The sequence below is a fragment of the Anoplophora glabripennis genome, unplaced genomic scaffold (genome assembly GCF_000390285.2).
Source record: "Anoplophora glabripennis isolate ALB-LARVAE unplaced genomic scaffold, Agla_2.0 scaffold131, whole genome shotgun sequence".
NCBI lineage: Eukaryota > Metazoa > Arthropoda > Insecta > Coleoptera > Cerambycidae > Anoplophora > Anoplophora glabripennis.
Genome location: NW_019416249.1, coordinates 239,169 through 254,307, shown reverse-complemented (window position 1 = coordinate 254,307; position 15,139 = coordinate 239,169). Strand labels below are relative to the sequence as shown.

The 15,139-nt window shown below is 32.6% G+C and overlaps 2 protein-coding genes across 4 annotated transcripts in view; one reads left to right on the top strand and one right to left on the bottom strand.

The window, feature by feature from the left end:
* LOC108904589 (protein-tyrosine sulfotransferase) overlaps positions 1–15,139 on the top strand; it is a 464,159-nt gene that overhangs the window by 416,404 nt on the left and 32,616 nt on the right. The window lies entirely within an intron of this gene.
* On the bottom strand, positions 8,954–11,170 carry LOC108904590 (alcohol dehydrogenase [NADP(+)]-like). The gene is made up of 5 exons (XM_018707210.2): positions 11,017–11,170; positions 10,185–10,535; positions 9,900–10,129; positions 9,581–9,841; positions 8,954–9,032 (listed from the first exon to the last, which is right to left on the bottom strand). Exons 1-5 carry the CDS (start codon positions 11,086–11,088, stop codon positions 9,002–9,004), a joined length of 945 nt encoding a protein of 314 aa, XP_018562726.1. The 5' UTR covers positions 11,089–11,170; the 3' UTR covers positions 8,954–9,001.

Below are 15,139 nucleotides of genomic sequence, written 5' to 3'. Positions count from 1 at the left end.
TTTATAGTTGAAAATCGAAATGTATTTTTTAGATACAAGAATTCTTGTCCAACAGTTAAAACAAGTGTAAAGTGTTGCTTTTGTTCAAGAGTCGATTTTTTTTATTAAAACCATAGCCATTTTTGTGTAGATATTGAAAAAAGATATGAAAACATCTGAAAATATTCAGATTTATATAAAAAAAAGTTAACTAAATGGCCAAAGAGTAGTTAGCTGAACAAATCTTTTTTATTATTTTATTTTTAGTTGGCATCGTCAATTTTTAGGGACATTTCTTTTAATTTTTAATTTAAGTAAAGGATTCTACCACATCATGCAAAAACGTTGATTATTATTATGCACTATCATGAAAATATAGGGTTATGTTTCTAATATAGAATAACCCTGTCAAAAATCAGACAATATACTATGTTTTGTGTTTTGTATATCCTAGTTTTATGTAATTTGATTACGTTTTCCTGAATCTGCAATCGATTGAGAATAAAAAATGGGCTCTTGTTTCATAGTTCAAAAATGATCCGTTTTCGATATAATTAGGTCTAAAGTATCGCGTGCATTAGTTCGTAGAAAAATGCATGTAAAGATTTTATTTCGTTATCTAAGTAGTAGGTACCAGTCATTATAAATAACAAAATTGGTTATCGTTAAGTTACGGTTTCCCATGTAGCTGCGGCTCAATGAATATGAGTAAACTAAACAAGTTTTCTATGAATTATTTAATATTTGGTTACGTACCTTGTTATAATAGGATTTTTTTAAAACTCAATTTTTGTTATTAAATGGTAAATATCTCAGAAATTAATGATTTTAGCTATAAGGAATGCTTTATAAAAATGAACGAACATAAAGTGTATTTTCAGTTATTAAAATAAAATACATTTAAAAAAATTTAGTAATTTATGTGCTCGAGTTTTGACGCCCTATTTTTAACTGTTGCAATAATAAAGAAATAGCTCTTTCTCGTAAAACTGTACCAATATCAAAAAGTTATGCCCACAAAAAATTATTGTTAACTTGTTCTGTTAAGGGTATACAGGACGCTGAAATGGGAATGATTCTCGTATACAATTGACCATAACTTTTGAAATACCTTCTATAATATAATTAAATGCTATATTGGAAGCATGGGAGAGATGAGCTTAATCTAAATTTGAGATAATATATAAGATGTCCCATTTTAAAAATAGTATATTTGGATCATCCTGGTAATACGTAACACCCTGTATATACGAAAATAATTTTAAAATGTGCAGATTTAAGTTGGCTACAATTTTTATAAATAACTTTTTTTGATATCTTTTATAATAAAGAAGATATCGTACTTCGACCCGCTAATGCCGCACTCTGTATACAGGGTGGTCCGAATTTTATGCAGGAAACTTCGAGGGTAGATAGATCTCTTTCAAATAATATGTGTTTGCCTTATAAACATAGGTCTGGAACGGCCCCGTTTTAGAGATACAGGGTGTTGAGGTTTTAAAAAAAAAATTGATTTTTTGTTTATATGTGCGATATAAACCTACCTCACAGATGGTGTAGAAAGGAGTGTAAATAATTTTGTTGATGTGCTTACAAATTGCACTTACTTTTAAACATAAACAAATATTCTTGTAATATTATCGTTAGAAGTGTCTGCCACAATGGGATTGTATTGGCATGAATAACTTGAGAACGGCGAATTTTAGGGAAAAAATTAGTCACCTTTTTTACGTATTTTGTACATAAAAATATAAATCAGTTACAATGACATGTAAAAAATGCAGTGGCGTAGGTTTTTTTGTAAAAAAGGGGTGACCCCTGTCCAGTTGTACACCACTGGTTGAACCTTTAAAGGTCATATTTCAGGGAATATAAGGCCTACTATCATACTATATGTACCAAATTTTATTGAGATCGGTTAATAGATTCCGGAGATATAAACAAATAATCAATTTTTTTTGACAACTTCAACACCCTGTATCTCTAAAACGGTGCCGTTCCAGACATATGTTTATAAGGCAAACACATATTATTTTAAAGGGATCTATCTGCCCTCGAAGTTTCCTGCATAAAGTTCGAACCACCCTGTATAATTATAACACAATTAGATATAATTTAAGAATATATTTTGTATAGTATCTAAAATTTTAAATTTGACCCTAGTGTATTTTTCTAAATAAAATAATTTCAGATACTCATTTTGTGAAATGCAAATACAACAATGTAATGATGAAATATACATCCGTATGTCGTTCAAACTATGCTTTTAGCTTCAAATTTTAATTTAAAATTTTGTTGGCCACTTCCGCCATTTACATATTTAAACTGTACTGCTCCCAGTGGCTGTGCAGCGTTAGAAGTTAAAATGGATTTTAATAAATTAAAACATAGTTGAAGTTGGTTGTAATTCTGCCCGAAATGTGCCAGCCCCTCACACTGTGTAACTCTCGGTATGTTCTCTCGTTTAGGGGGGAAATGCAGTGGAAATCGTCGAAAAGTTGGCAAAACTATTTACACACTCGCCCGCTTCGCCCGTAATTTCTCCATTTCCTCCATTCGAAACTCGATTACTAAGCAAAATGGATAGCAAGATTATCAAAAAATCACTACCTACTTTTCTATAATGCAGAAACAGTTTGCAGTACCTACTACAAATTTTCTTCAAAAAATTATATGTATAAGCGGTTTTACTTTCTATTTTATTAATTGTTATTACGGCTTTTTTTCAGTTGTCACACTGAGAAAACGTTTTGTTTAACTTCAAGAAGTATTTATTTTTATGCAGAAAACAAAATTTTGGAGATAGTGATTCTGGTGAGCCATGCTTCAATTGTAAAAGTAGCATAAATTAGAAAAGAAAATAAAATGAGAAAAGAAGTCAAAAAAAAAATTCTAGGTGGCGGTTATAACTTCAAATATTTGTTGAGATTTTGCTTAAGGACGGCAAACGATTGGAATTTTAATTATTCAGTTTTAATTTCAAAAGTATGAAATATACAAAAAATAAGATATTTGAAGTGTGAAAACTGATTGGCAGAAATGTTTTTAATTCCTACTGACTTACCACAATGATACGATGAAAACTTTTTGGAGCCACTGACTCAAACTTACAAGTATTGGTTGGTACCTAAAGATGTCCATTAATAGACCTGGAAATCTAGCCCGATTTCATGCATAATTCTTCGGTCACGCTAATTTTTTGTGAGCAGATAGTAAAAACAGTGTAGAATAATATGTACCGTATCATCAAGGCGGGCGACAATTGTTTAAAAGTTGATCAAACATTAGAAATTCGCATTTTTCGACTGTAATTTTTTTTCTGACTGTTCTACAGAGAAGTGGTAACATACTTTTTTGTTCGTCTTTAAAAGATCTACAAAAAAAACGACGTCTCGAGCGTCAAAAAATATCAATCCGGTCAAAAGTTACTTGCAAAAAAAACGCCAATTATGCCATTTTAAATAAACAATAATAAATCGCGATGCTATCACAGAGGCTTCTTCGGATAACACTCAATCATTCCTCACTGCAGACAAATAATAATTTATGCGAAAGCCGGAATCCGTAAGTGGATTATTTCGCGAGTTATGGCCTTTATAAACAAATTAACTAATTAACGATCTGTACAAATCTGAGCGGTACCCGAAGTTGCGGCAATTTTTTTATTGGTAGATTTAATAAAAATCGAGTTCCATTGTTTTTTCTCAAAAAAATGCATTTTTATAGCGAAGGGAAATTATTAAAAAATTTTCGTTAGTTGCAAAATTAAATACGCCCTTAATTTATAATTTTTTTAGTATTTTATTACATGTACTAAAAGAACATAAAAAAACTTCAATTTGAAAAAAGATTCGTCTCGATTCGTTAATAAACGGAGTTATGGGCTTTCAAAGGTGACGGTCTAGTACTGAATAAAGCGAAAAAAAAATAATATGCACATAATCAGCAGCCGGAGTACTTTCAGTACAGTAAATTTTAATTGTAAGGGCAAGAAAGAAGTCACATAAGTGCCTTGCGGCGGTGTGGTGGGGGAAGCTGATCGATCTCGAAAAAAGTTGTCGCACGTATTCAAAATCGATAGCGCCACTTTAGTCTTAATTTTTTGGGGATCTATAAGAGATAAAATAATATAAATAATAATAGCTATACGCATTTTGGACTATATCAATGTCCGATATGTCAAAATATATTACAACTAAATCTAAATTCTTACGTAATTGGAAAAAGGGCAGAAATGCCTGAAAGAGGTCTAACAATTACAAGATTTCTTATTTTCTTAATACAAAAACATCTTTTCGTTTTTTAATATTATCTCGCCTATTATTAGAGATGGACCCAACAAATCCTATATGACTATGCTCGACAAGGAACGTTCTATCCAAATATGTAAAAATATACAGGGTGTTCTGTTTAAATTAACAAAGTTAACATCCGGGGCCCGGGCCATTTTGTTTGAACTTCATTTGTTTTTCTACTATCGTTTTCGAAAACTTCATAAAAAATCATGCAACTTTTGTATTTCCCATTTTTTTATAACTCTTAAAACAAAAAACTTAACGGGGGGGGGTCAAAATATAGTGAATCATCCTGTACATAAAAAGCTATTATACCGATTTTATTAAAAGTCACATATAAGCACCTATATTAGAATATAAAGATATTTTTTACGTTCTAGATTATTTTTATCAAGTTATCTTGTTTTATTTAATTACGTGACATCTCCAAACTCGACAAGCTCTAATCAGCATGAGTTAACAAATAATGAGTTAAAAAAATTATCTTTATTTTAAAGCAATGTTTCAAATTATCTCAATTACTTAACATTTATTAAATTCGTAACATTGTGCAATCAATAAGGCACGACATTTCAGTTTGAAAGCAGGGGCGTCCGCTCGTGGATTACTTAGTGGGTTTATAATAAATAATGTTATAATACTGTGGAATGCTTACCAGGTTACGTATTAAAAATCTGGATGAGTTCTGGCAAATATCTGGATCATTACATATATCTCCACAGTAGATCCCTTTAACTGATATCCGCAATGGAGAAAAAATATATGTCCAGGCTGTCGAGTGTCTACTATAAGAGGGCCACTATGTATCTCGTTTAATACACGATGCACGTCACAAATCTTTATATGTTTTTGAGACCAAATTTGAGAACGATGGCCAACTTTATGAGAAATCATAAAAAAACCCGGAAAAGTACCGAAAGTTTAGGGCTGTCTAACTTTTTTTATTTTAAGAGATAGAGAAAACTTATCTTAATAAAATTTTACGGCAAAATTGATATCTTTCACCTGGTGTAAACAAATTTTTCAAGTGTCGTATGTAATTTGCTGCGCCCTTTACGCGGACAAAAAAATGTCATCGAAGCAGGCTGTGGATACAATAAATTGCTTGTTTTTCCTCTTTCATGCGGCGTACTACATGTTGCCTTTATCTTTTATATTTATTACATTTTTATAATTTTGGTATAAAAAATGTAGATTCATGTATAGAAATTGTTTTAAACAGGTCAACTACAAAACATTTTATGAATATAATGTACTTTCTTGAAGCTAAGAATCTGCAAATCTGGCACCCATCAGTTTACCATCACAGAAGTAAGGCCCTATGACTTTGGTACCAAGAATTCTAACCCTAATCAAAACCTATGTTGAAATACAGTTTCTCCGTGTCAATGTAAATTACCATTAGTCCATTTGAAGTAAATGTTCCTTTTAAAAAAATTAATTGTTACAAAAATTAGGCACATCTGACCAGAGAATTCTTCTGTATATAAAAGGATTTTCCCTCTTTCTTTTTTGTCGCCACCTACAGAATCCTAATTTCTTCAATTTATGTTCCTCCCTCAAGCTTTTTTTCAACTTACAACATTTAAAACCATTTTTTTGTAATATCCTTCTTGCACTATCCTTCCCTAAATTGTAGTTCAGTTCAATCCTTCAGTTTTGCACATTTTTCCTATTTACATAATTTAAAATTCTGTTAACAACAGCTGATTTTATTAGCGAAGGTTTTCTACATTTCGCAAGTGCTTGAATAGAATTGAAATTGCATTGATAGTACAATACAAACATATTACACTTCTCAATATGTGAAAATATCATTGTTATTCAAAATTTTAGTTTTTCAAATCACAGTTAACTATAACAATTTCCAAACCAACGGTTACATACATCTGTTTTCATAGCGTGCTACATTTAACGTAAGCTACTTTGTCTGTGCAAGAACAATGCTGAAGGCTCAGTTTTCTCTAAAGTTAAAAACCANTGTTGCCTTTATCTTTTATATTTATTACATTTTTATAATTTTGGTATAAAAAATGTAGATTAATGTATAGAAATTGTTTTAAACAGGTCAACTACAAAACATTTTATGAATATAATGTACTTTCTTGAAGCTAAGAATCTGCAAATCTGGCACCCATCAGTTTACCATCACAGAAGTAAGGCCCTATGACTTTGGTACCAAGAATTCTAACCCTAATCAAAACCTATGTTGAAATACAGTTTCTCCGTGTCAATGTAAATTACCATTAGTCCATTTGAAGTAAATGTTCCTTTTAAAAAAATTAATTGTTACAAAAATTAGGCACATCTGACCAGAGAATTCTTCTGTATATAAAAGGATTTTCCCTCTTTCTTTTTTGTCGCCACCTACAGAATCCTAATTTCTTCAATTTATGTTCCTCCCTCAAGCTTTTTTTCAACTTACAACATTTAAAACCATTTTTTTGTAATATCCTTCTTGCACTATCCTTCCCTAAATTGTAGTTCAGTTCAATCCTTCAGTTTTGCACATTTTTCCTATTTACATAATTTAAAATTCTGTTAACAACAGCTGATTTTATTAGCGAAGGTTTTCTACATTTCGCAAGTGCTTGAATAGAATTGAAATTGCATTGATAGTACAATACAAACATATTACACTTCTCAATATGTGAAAATATCATTGTTATTCAAAATTTTAGTTTTTCAAATCACAGTTAACTATAACAATTTCCAAACCAACGGTTACATACATCTGTTTTCATAGCGTGCTACATTTAACGTAAGCTACTTTGTCTGTGCAAGAACAATGCTGAAGGCTCAGTTTTCTCTAAAGTTAAAAATCAATATTATAATGTGTGTATTTTGATTAAAAGAAGTGCATTCATTATATTTATTAAATTTTTTTATAGTTGACTCGTGTCTACAACAATTTCTACGTTAACACGAAAGTGTTTACATTTTTTATACCAAAATTATAAAAAATGTAATAAATATAAAATATACAGGCAACATGCAGTATGTAGTATGGAAGAGGAAAAAACAAGCAATTTTTTGTATCCACAGCCTGCTTTGATGACAATTTTTTTTTGCCCGCGTAGACGGCGTAGCAAATTACTACTGTGGGTACACATGTTCGCAAGTGACCTATTTTTAAGCATTACGTCAAGAGCGCCAGCAGGACGCCGCCGGACTCACCAGCGTTCCAGGAAGAGTCTACGGCGGACTGGCGCTGGTGACCAGATGCTTACTCATATACCTACGACCGACTCCACACACGGGGACTCTCCAACGAACACTCACCCCGTCAACACGTATTTTTCTATACAACTTAGTTTTCAAATAAAATACTTTATTGAATGACGCGACAGCTACCAGGGAGGAGGACAATAGCCTTCCATCAACTTCTGCCCCATTATCCGTGCCAACCACACCCAAGGCAATTACCACTAGGTCCGGTAGAAGGGTCCGTTTCCCTGACCGGTTGCAAGTTCCGTGATGGCATCCATACTGGCAGGGGGATGTGTGGGTACACATGTTCGCAAGTGACCTATTTTTAAGCATTACGTCAAGAGCGCCAGCAGGACGCCGCCGGACGCACCAGCGTTCCAGGAAGGGTCTACGGCGGACTGGCGCCTACGACCAGATGCTTACTCACATACCTACGACCTACTCCACACACAGGGACTCTCTAACGAACATTCACCCCGTCAACACGTCTTTTTCTATACAACTTAGTTTTCAAATAAAATACTTTATTTGTACCGTTGAGAGAGCGTTTTATTTTTGCTGTACAGCGAAAGCAACCCTCACTACGATATTTTAAAAATCTGTTTGCACTAGGTGAAAGATATCCATTTTGCCATGAAATTTTAGTAAAATAAGTTTTTTCTATCTCTTAAAATAAAAAAGTTAGACGGCCCTAAACTTTCGGTACTTTTCCGGTTTTTTATGATTTCTCATAAAGTTGGCCATGGATCTCAAATTTGTTGAACATAAAGGCCTCAAAAAATGCAACAAAAAACATAATAAGATTTTTAACGTGCGTCGTATATTAAGCGAGATTCATAGGAGTGGCTCTCTTATAGTAGACAGCCTGTATGACGAAAATGATTGTTCGATATCTAATGACGTTAAGGTGCATATTTGAAGTAATCTCTAAAAGCAGTTAATGAGTCCGTGGGAGGTCTATTGCTATGGATGTGTCTTAATCTGGAGAAATCTGGCTTTTTTTCTTAACACATTGACAAATTTGCCTCTGACGCAAACACTTTTCTCGTCACTTAAGGTATATAGCACTGTTTGTATGTCATCTACTATTTGCAGTGATAATGCAGTATTTTGTAAATTTTTTATAGCATCAGCAATTGGAATGTAATTGTTGTGAATATTTTCCAATGTGCTTCAACTCGACTATCTGAAATTTTATTTGGCTCTTCCGAATAGCAGCGGATTCTTTGGCATCGAATTGTAAAATTAAGGATTTTATCTTTTGAAAATGTTTAAAATAATAAAATGATGCCTCTAAACATGTCCCCCATCGTGTAAGAATGGGTTGTGGATGTTCTGGAATGTCAGGACACAGTTGGTGGAATTGATGAATACGTCTCGGGGGATTTGAGAAACACTGCCTTGGTCTGTCGACATACCCAAAAAGAAGAATTAATATTTGGGCAAAATGCAGAAAAAACACAAGCAACTTTTTTAAAATAAATTTTATTGGATCTCAAATTAAAATAAATTATTTTTTAAAATGGATATTCAGGATGATTTTCTATCCTAAAACAAAAATAAGCATTAGTATAATCATGAAAATTATCGTTTGGTACATAAAAATAACTAAATTTTTCGTTTTTATAAAAAGTGAGAATACAATAGAATTAGGACGTTATTATAATTTTTTATAATTCTATTGATGGCTCGTTGCCCTTAGATTTGAGCTTTCCACTATTAACAAAAGGCACATTTCAGATTTTTTTTATTTACTGTTTATAATTCGCTGTCGAGGTTTAATCTAACAAAAAATAAATAAAATTTGAATAGTAAAAACATATTGTGTGAAATATTGAAAAGCAAAAGTTTTGATATGAGCTGACAAAAATTGTGAATAGGTGAAATTTAATTTTTATACAGGATTTTTTCAGATTTACCTTTAGAGTAGGTGGTTTTGGAAGGATGAGAAAATGAAATGATTTTATTCAAGGGGAATGTCTCAAGATAAATTTGAACAAACTTGGATATATTTATGCACCAAGAAATTATTTTATTCATATATTTCATTAATGACGTTTCCATCATCTGTACGTATTTAACTGAAATGTTCTTACCCTGGAACAGACTGAAAAGTGGCCAGCCTGGCTGTTTCACCACGATCGAGATCATCTAAAGATCTCATGTCCTCTGAATTTATTTCAAAGTCAAAGACGCTGATGTTTTCCTTTAATCGCTCTGGATTCGAACTCTTCGGTACAGCAGCAACATTCTTCTGTAGGAGATACCTCAACATTATCTGTGCAGCACTTTTATTATATTTCTTCGCTATGTTTTTGATTATATCAGAATTAATGACTGGCGGAAATTCTCTAATCCTAAAGTTAAAATGTTAATTAAAAAGATGCTCGTTTTTTATGTATTTTGATACCTTACTCAAATCTTTTTGATCCTGGGGTTCCTAAAGGAAAATAGGCAATCACTACTATCCCATTTTTGTGACAATAACCCACAAGATCTCGCTGTTGAAAGTCAACGTGCAGTTCCACCTGCAAACACGCTGGTTTTATCCTGGCAGAAGCTATAATCCTTTCGATCTGTCTTTTGTTGAAGTTGGATAAACCTATCGCTTTCGTCCTACCAAGTTGGACCTGCTCCTCCATTTTCTGCGAAATAAACATTTAATTTAAATATAATTAACTAAAAATATGTGACCCCCACCTTCCAAATTTTTATGTGATCAAAATCGTCTATTTCCATGCGGTTATCATCGTCTCCAAAGTATTTTAGTCCAATGGGATGATGGACCAAGTACAAATCAACATACTCTAGCTGGAGATTTTCCAGTGACTTTTTCATGAACAACTCCACTCTGTCCTGGTGTACGCCAGACATTGGAAGCTTGGTGGTGATGAATATATCTTCTCTCTTTACTTTGCCCGAGGAGAACCATTTTTTTAGAACACGCCCAATAAGCGCCTCATTTCTGTATAAATAGGCAGTGTCAAAGTGGCGGTATCCTAACTCAAAGGCGGTATTTAAAACTCTTTCAATTTCAGCTTCATCCGTTAGCTGAAAAAAAATTAAGAGGTTAAAAGTTTTTTCTTTCAACCGTTTTAAAAACAGGACGATAATAGCGACAGGATTTTTGTAAGGTTACAGCATAATTGTGTTAGACGATGTCTGTAATAAGTCAGTAAGTTATTGTCAAATTTACTGCTTAGAGAAATCATAAGAAAAAATAGTTATTTTTTATTCTAGGTTGCAAAGTACTGCCTTTGTATTCAATAGCTGAAACTTCTTCGATAATACAACAACATTCTCAAATCTGGTGCCCCTGTATTATTTATTTTGAAAATTGAAGCAACATGCAACAAGAACAATTTTATTATATAGTTTAGCCCCCGTATATTAAAAAAATCTAGCATGTACATTTACATATTGGTGATGTTTATGAACAATCAATAACTAAATATTTTAGTTGCCTTAAAGAACATAATGATGTCGTATGTAACATTTTATTTAAAAACTTATTATTAATAAGAATACTTACGGGACCTGTTCCTAAACCTATGGCCGGCATTTTCAAGCCTCCAGGTAAATTCTTAAATATTTTAGCAGCCATGTTTTTGAACTTTACTGATTTAGTTTTATAATAACTGTTTTTCGATCACTATACACTAGTATTTATATACGTCACGTAAAAGTATATCGTTGAGGTAAATTATTTGATAAGATATTTTGATGTTTGCATATTCCTTGACCTTGACGAGATATTTAGGTGATATTGTGAGCGTTAAAATACGGCAGTGGTGTACAGTGTAAAGAAGAGACTATCTATGAAGGAGGTACAAATTCGCATGACCTCGAAACGGCCTTCCTATAACTACTGTGTGCATGACTTGCAGTAATTTCCATTATAATAGGTGGCAAGAAAACTATTAATCTACTTGTTAGGTACACATATTTAATGTTCCATATGTATATTTATTTAATTCTTAGCTTCTGTCTTACATGTTGTTGTAGATTTCAGGGATATACTTATTTTAGATGATGAACAAAACATTGGTCCTAGGCGTTTCACAATAAAAAGTATGATTATGTCTAGATTTGGCACGTGGAACTAAAAAATTGATTTTGTTTAGAAGTTTCACAATCAATGATATAATTTATCAAATTGTATAAAAATGCAACAATACTATATACTCGACGACACTCAAGAGAAATTACATTGAATCTGTTTAGTAGTATTTGATTATACTATACATATATACCTCAGGCAGGATAGATACCATCTTCTCTAAATGACAGAAATTTTAAAAAGCGTCTCTGAACAGATTCAATATTATGAATAATCGAACCATATTCAAGTTTGCTCCTAATAGCCCGAGAGCCAGCGACTTTTTTTGATGACCAAAATAGCAAAAGCTGAAAATTTTTCCTACGCTTCATTTGGTATCACTAGTAAGAGAATCGACCTATATAGTTGCGGCGGCCTCCCAAACACGTAAAATAATAAAAAGGTATCAGTTTACCTAGCGCATATTTTTGACTTGTTTAGGTGAAAAGCTGAGGCATAACCCCCCACTCTAAAGTAAGCGGATTGCGTTTTTTCTTTTGTTTGTAACATACTTAACTTGTCGACAAAGTCTCAGCTTTTGCGGTATTAGTTTTTTTATTTTATTATTTTACGTGTTTGGGACGCTGCCGCAGGTACACCCCCCGGAAGTGCGCGAGCTGGAGGTCGATTTACTTACTAGTGATACCAAATGAAGCGTAGGAAAAATTTTCAGCTTTTGTCAAATGACTGACTCAAAACGGTTGCTGGCTCTCGGGCTATAACTGCTGGGTAATACAATATTTTTAAAGTATTAATATTTCTAAAATCTTTACAATTTCTTAACATAAAGCCTAAGTTCTTATTAGCATTAGTTACTAGTCGATTGATTTGAGTAACGAATGAAAAATTTGAATCAAATACTGTTCACTTCATTACATCTTGTAATTGTAACATTATTAAGTTTATAATCATATTCATATATGTATTTCTTTTTTCCTACAAAATGAAACCACGTGACACTTATTAATATTCAGTTTTAAGCGTTTCGAACTGCACCAGTCATTAATATGGTCGGCATGAATCTGTAAATGTGTACAATCTTCATGAGTTTTCTTCAAATCATTCGCAAAAATAAATTTACAACAAGAGATATTGTTGGGTAAATCGTTAATCATGGGAACAAAATTTAAATTTTTTTCCACTTCAGACTTCACCACTTCAAAAATCAGGCCAATTGGTAAATAGAAATTGTCACTTTTCTTGCGTTTTCGGCTGATTCCAGCCCTGAAATTAATTTTTCTTAACCCTAATGAGCACGATATGCCTCCTGGTGATGTCTGGTTCTCCACATTTTCGCCTCGATGTAAGAAATTACCTTAATATGAAGTTTTCCCAAATCGATGGATAGGCAGGAGAGGGCCGCTTGAATGGCCACCACGCTCCCCTGACATAACCCCACTAGATTTTTTTTGTGGGGTTATCTAAAAAACAACATGTGTGTGAACAGACCAGACACCATCGAAGGATTGAAAAATCGTATCAGAGAAGAAGTTCGAAACATATATATCACCAAATGTTATTCAAAATGTATCTGATAATTTTGAACACCGAATTGGTCATTGTGCAATGGTTATTGGGGGTCACATTTGCTGTAATAAAATAAAAAGTAGTACTAAATTATTGTTTTCATATAATTTCTCCATTTTTTAGACTGTGACAAAAAAGTAACTACAGCGCTATCCAGAAAGTTTGCACCATATGGGAAAAAAGTTATGTATAAATTTAATAAATTCCCTCGATTGTCAGTTATCTCTGCATGTCGTCAAATCAAAATAGCTCCCATCGAACTTCATAAAACGTGTGTTATATACGAGAGGCAGACGAAAACTACAAATTGGTCCAAGAGTAAAGTACCTTTATTTTCAACCCCTCAGTTCATTATGTTGAAAAAGCAATTCCTGATAATTTTGCAACTTTCCCTCATACCATAATTCGAACGAAAACATTCATCACTAAAGTCACGTTTTTTTAATACGCTTTTACAAGAAAAACATTATAATTCCTGAAAACAAGTTGAATCAAGAACTAAAAAGGCCGTTATAAAAAATAGTGTAGAAAATAAGAACAAATTTGATGCAATACTATTTTATGTTCAAGAATAATAATAATAGAAAAACTAAGTAAAATGGTAAACATCGTATACACCACTTATTAAATTAACAGTTACAGTTCATTCGTTCAAAAAATATTAACCCTGATTGCTATAAGGTGGAAACAATTTTTATTTTACAAAGCAATACAAAAAAAAAACAAATAAGAAATACGAAAAGAAAACTGATATCATTCTTTCATCAACTTTTTGACTACGGAAACTCTACTTCTAGGAGAACTATTGTAGACGATACTTCTTGAATAACATTAAATTTACATTAGCATTTAAATTAAATGCCAATGCAAAGAACAATATTCTCTATGACTAGAAAGTAAGTAGGTTGAAATACTTGCTTGTAGGTATTGAATAAAATTGAGTTTAAAACACTTAAAAATATATCTCCATTTTTCAATTATTTTTTACCCAATATGCTTAAATATATGCCAAAAGTTGCAACCGAAACTTGGCAACAGCGCACAAATACCTATGCTGTCCTTGTCATGTATATAGGTATACATTATGCTGTGATCGCTCGCACAGCTGATTAAGAACAGAGTCGGTAGAAAGTAAAATTTGTGACTAAAAGAAGGTATTAGTGCTTGAGAATTAGAACAGATAATAGCAAAAGCAGGAAAAATCTGTTGAAGAGAAGATTGTGGAGCCAAAACCTCTGCAAATCGTTCGAGGGCATCAATTAATCGACATGGAGTATCTACATGGCACAAGGCATGCACTGCTTTTTGCAAAGAACTTTTGCAAACTGTATCACGAAGTAATTCGCGAGGAAAAGTTCAATTACAGGCTGTTAGAAATTCGCTTCGCACTACACAGATCCCGGAAACGGCAATAGCTTAAATAGAGGCAAAGTTGCATAATCAAGGTTCCAACATATGCCTCTAAAAAATCAAGGCTAACATGATTAGTTTCCGAAATATTTGAAAAAAATGAAATTTTGGAAAACCGTTTTTGTTTCATTTCAGCCCGGTGTGAGGTGCCCTTATCGAATGGCATAATCAATTTTTATAAGTAACGTTTCGTCTCTCCAGGACCATCATTAACTTCTTTTTTTTAAATACGACCCTAGGAAATTTCATTACATTTTTTGCGAGCCTTCATGACCCCCAATACTGTACTGTTTCAGCCTGAACTAGATTCAGACGTTTTGTCTCGAAAAATGAGATTCAGTGAGATTAAGCCGTAAATGTAAAAATAGCCTATTTACAGCAATAAAAGAAGTTCTTATTCCTCTTTTATTTTCCTTGTTATTTACTCATTATTACCTCTCTACGACCAATGATGTCTATTTTCTTTAGACAACTAATGAAAAGGAAGTCGAAACTGCTCTTAATGCAGCTACGGTGACCAGATGTGTTTCATGACAGACCAGGAGACATTAAATTTTGGTATATATTGTCATGTTATGATATACTGCTCAAATAAAAAAACATAAAATAAAAGCAAATC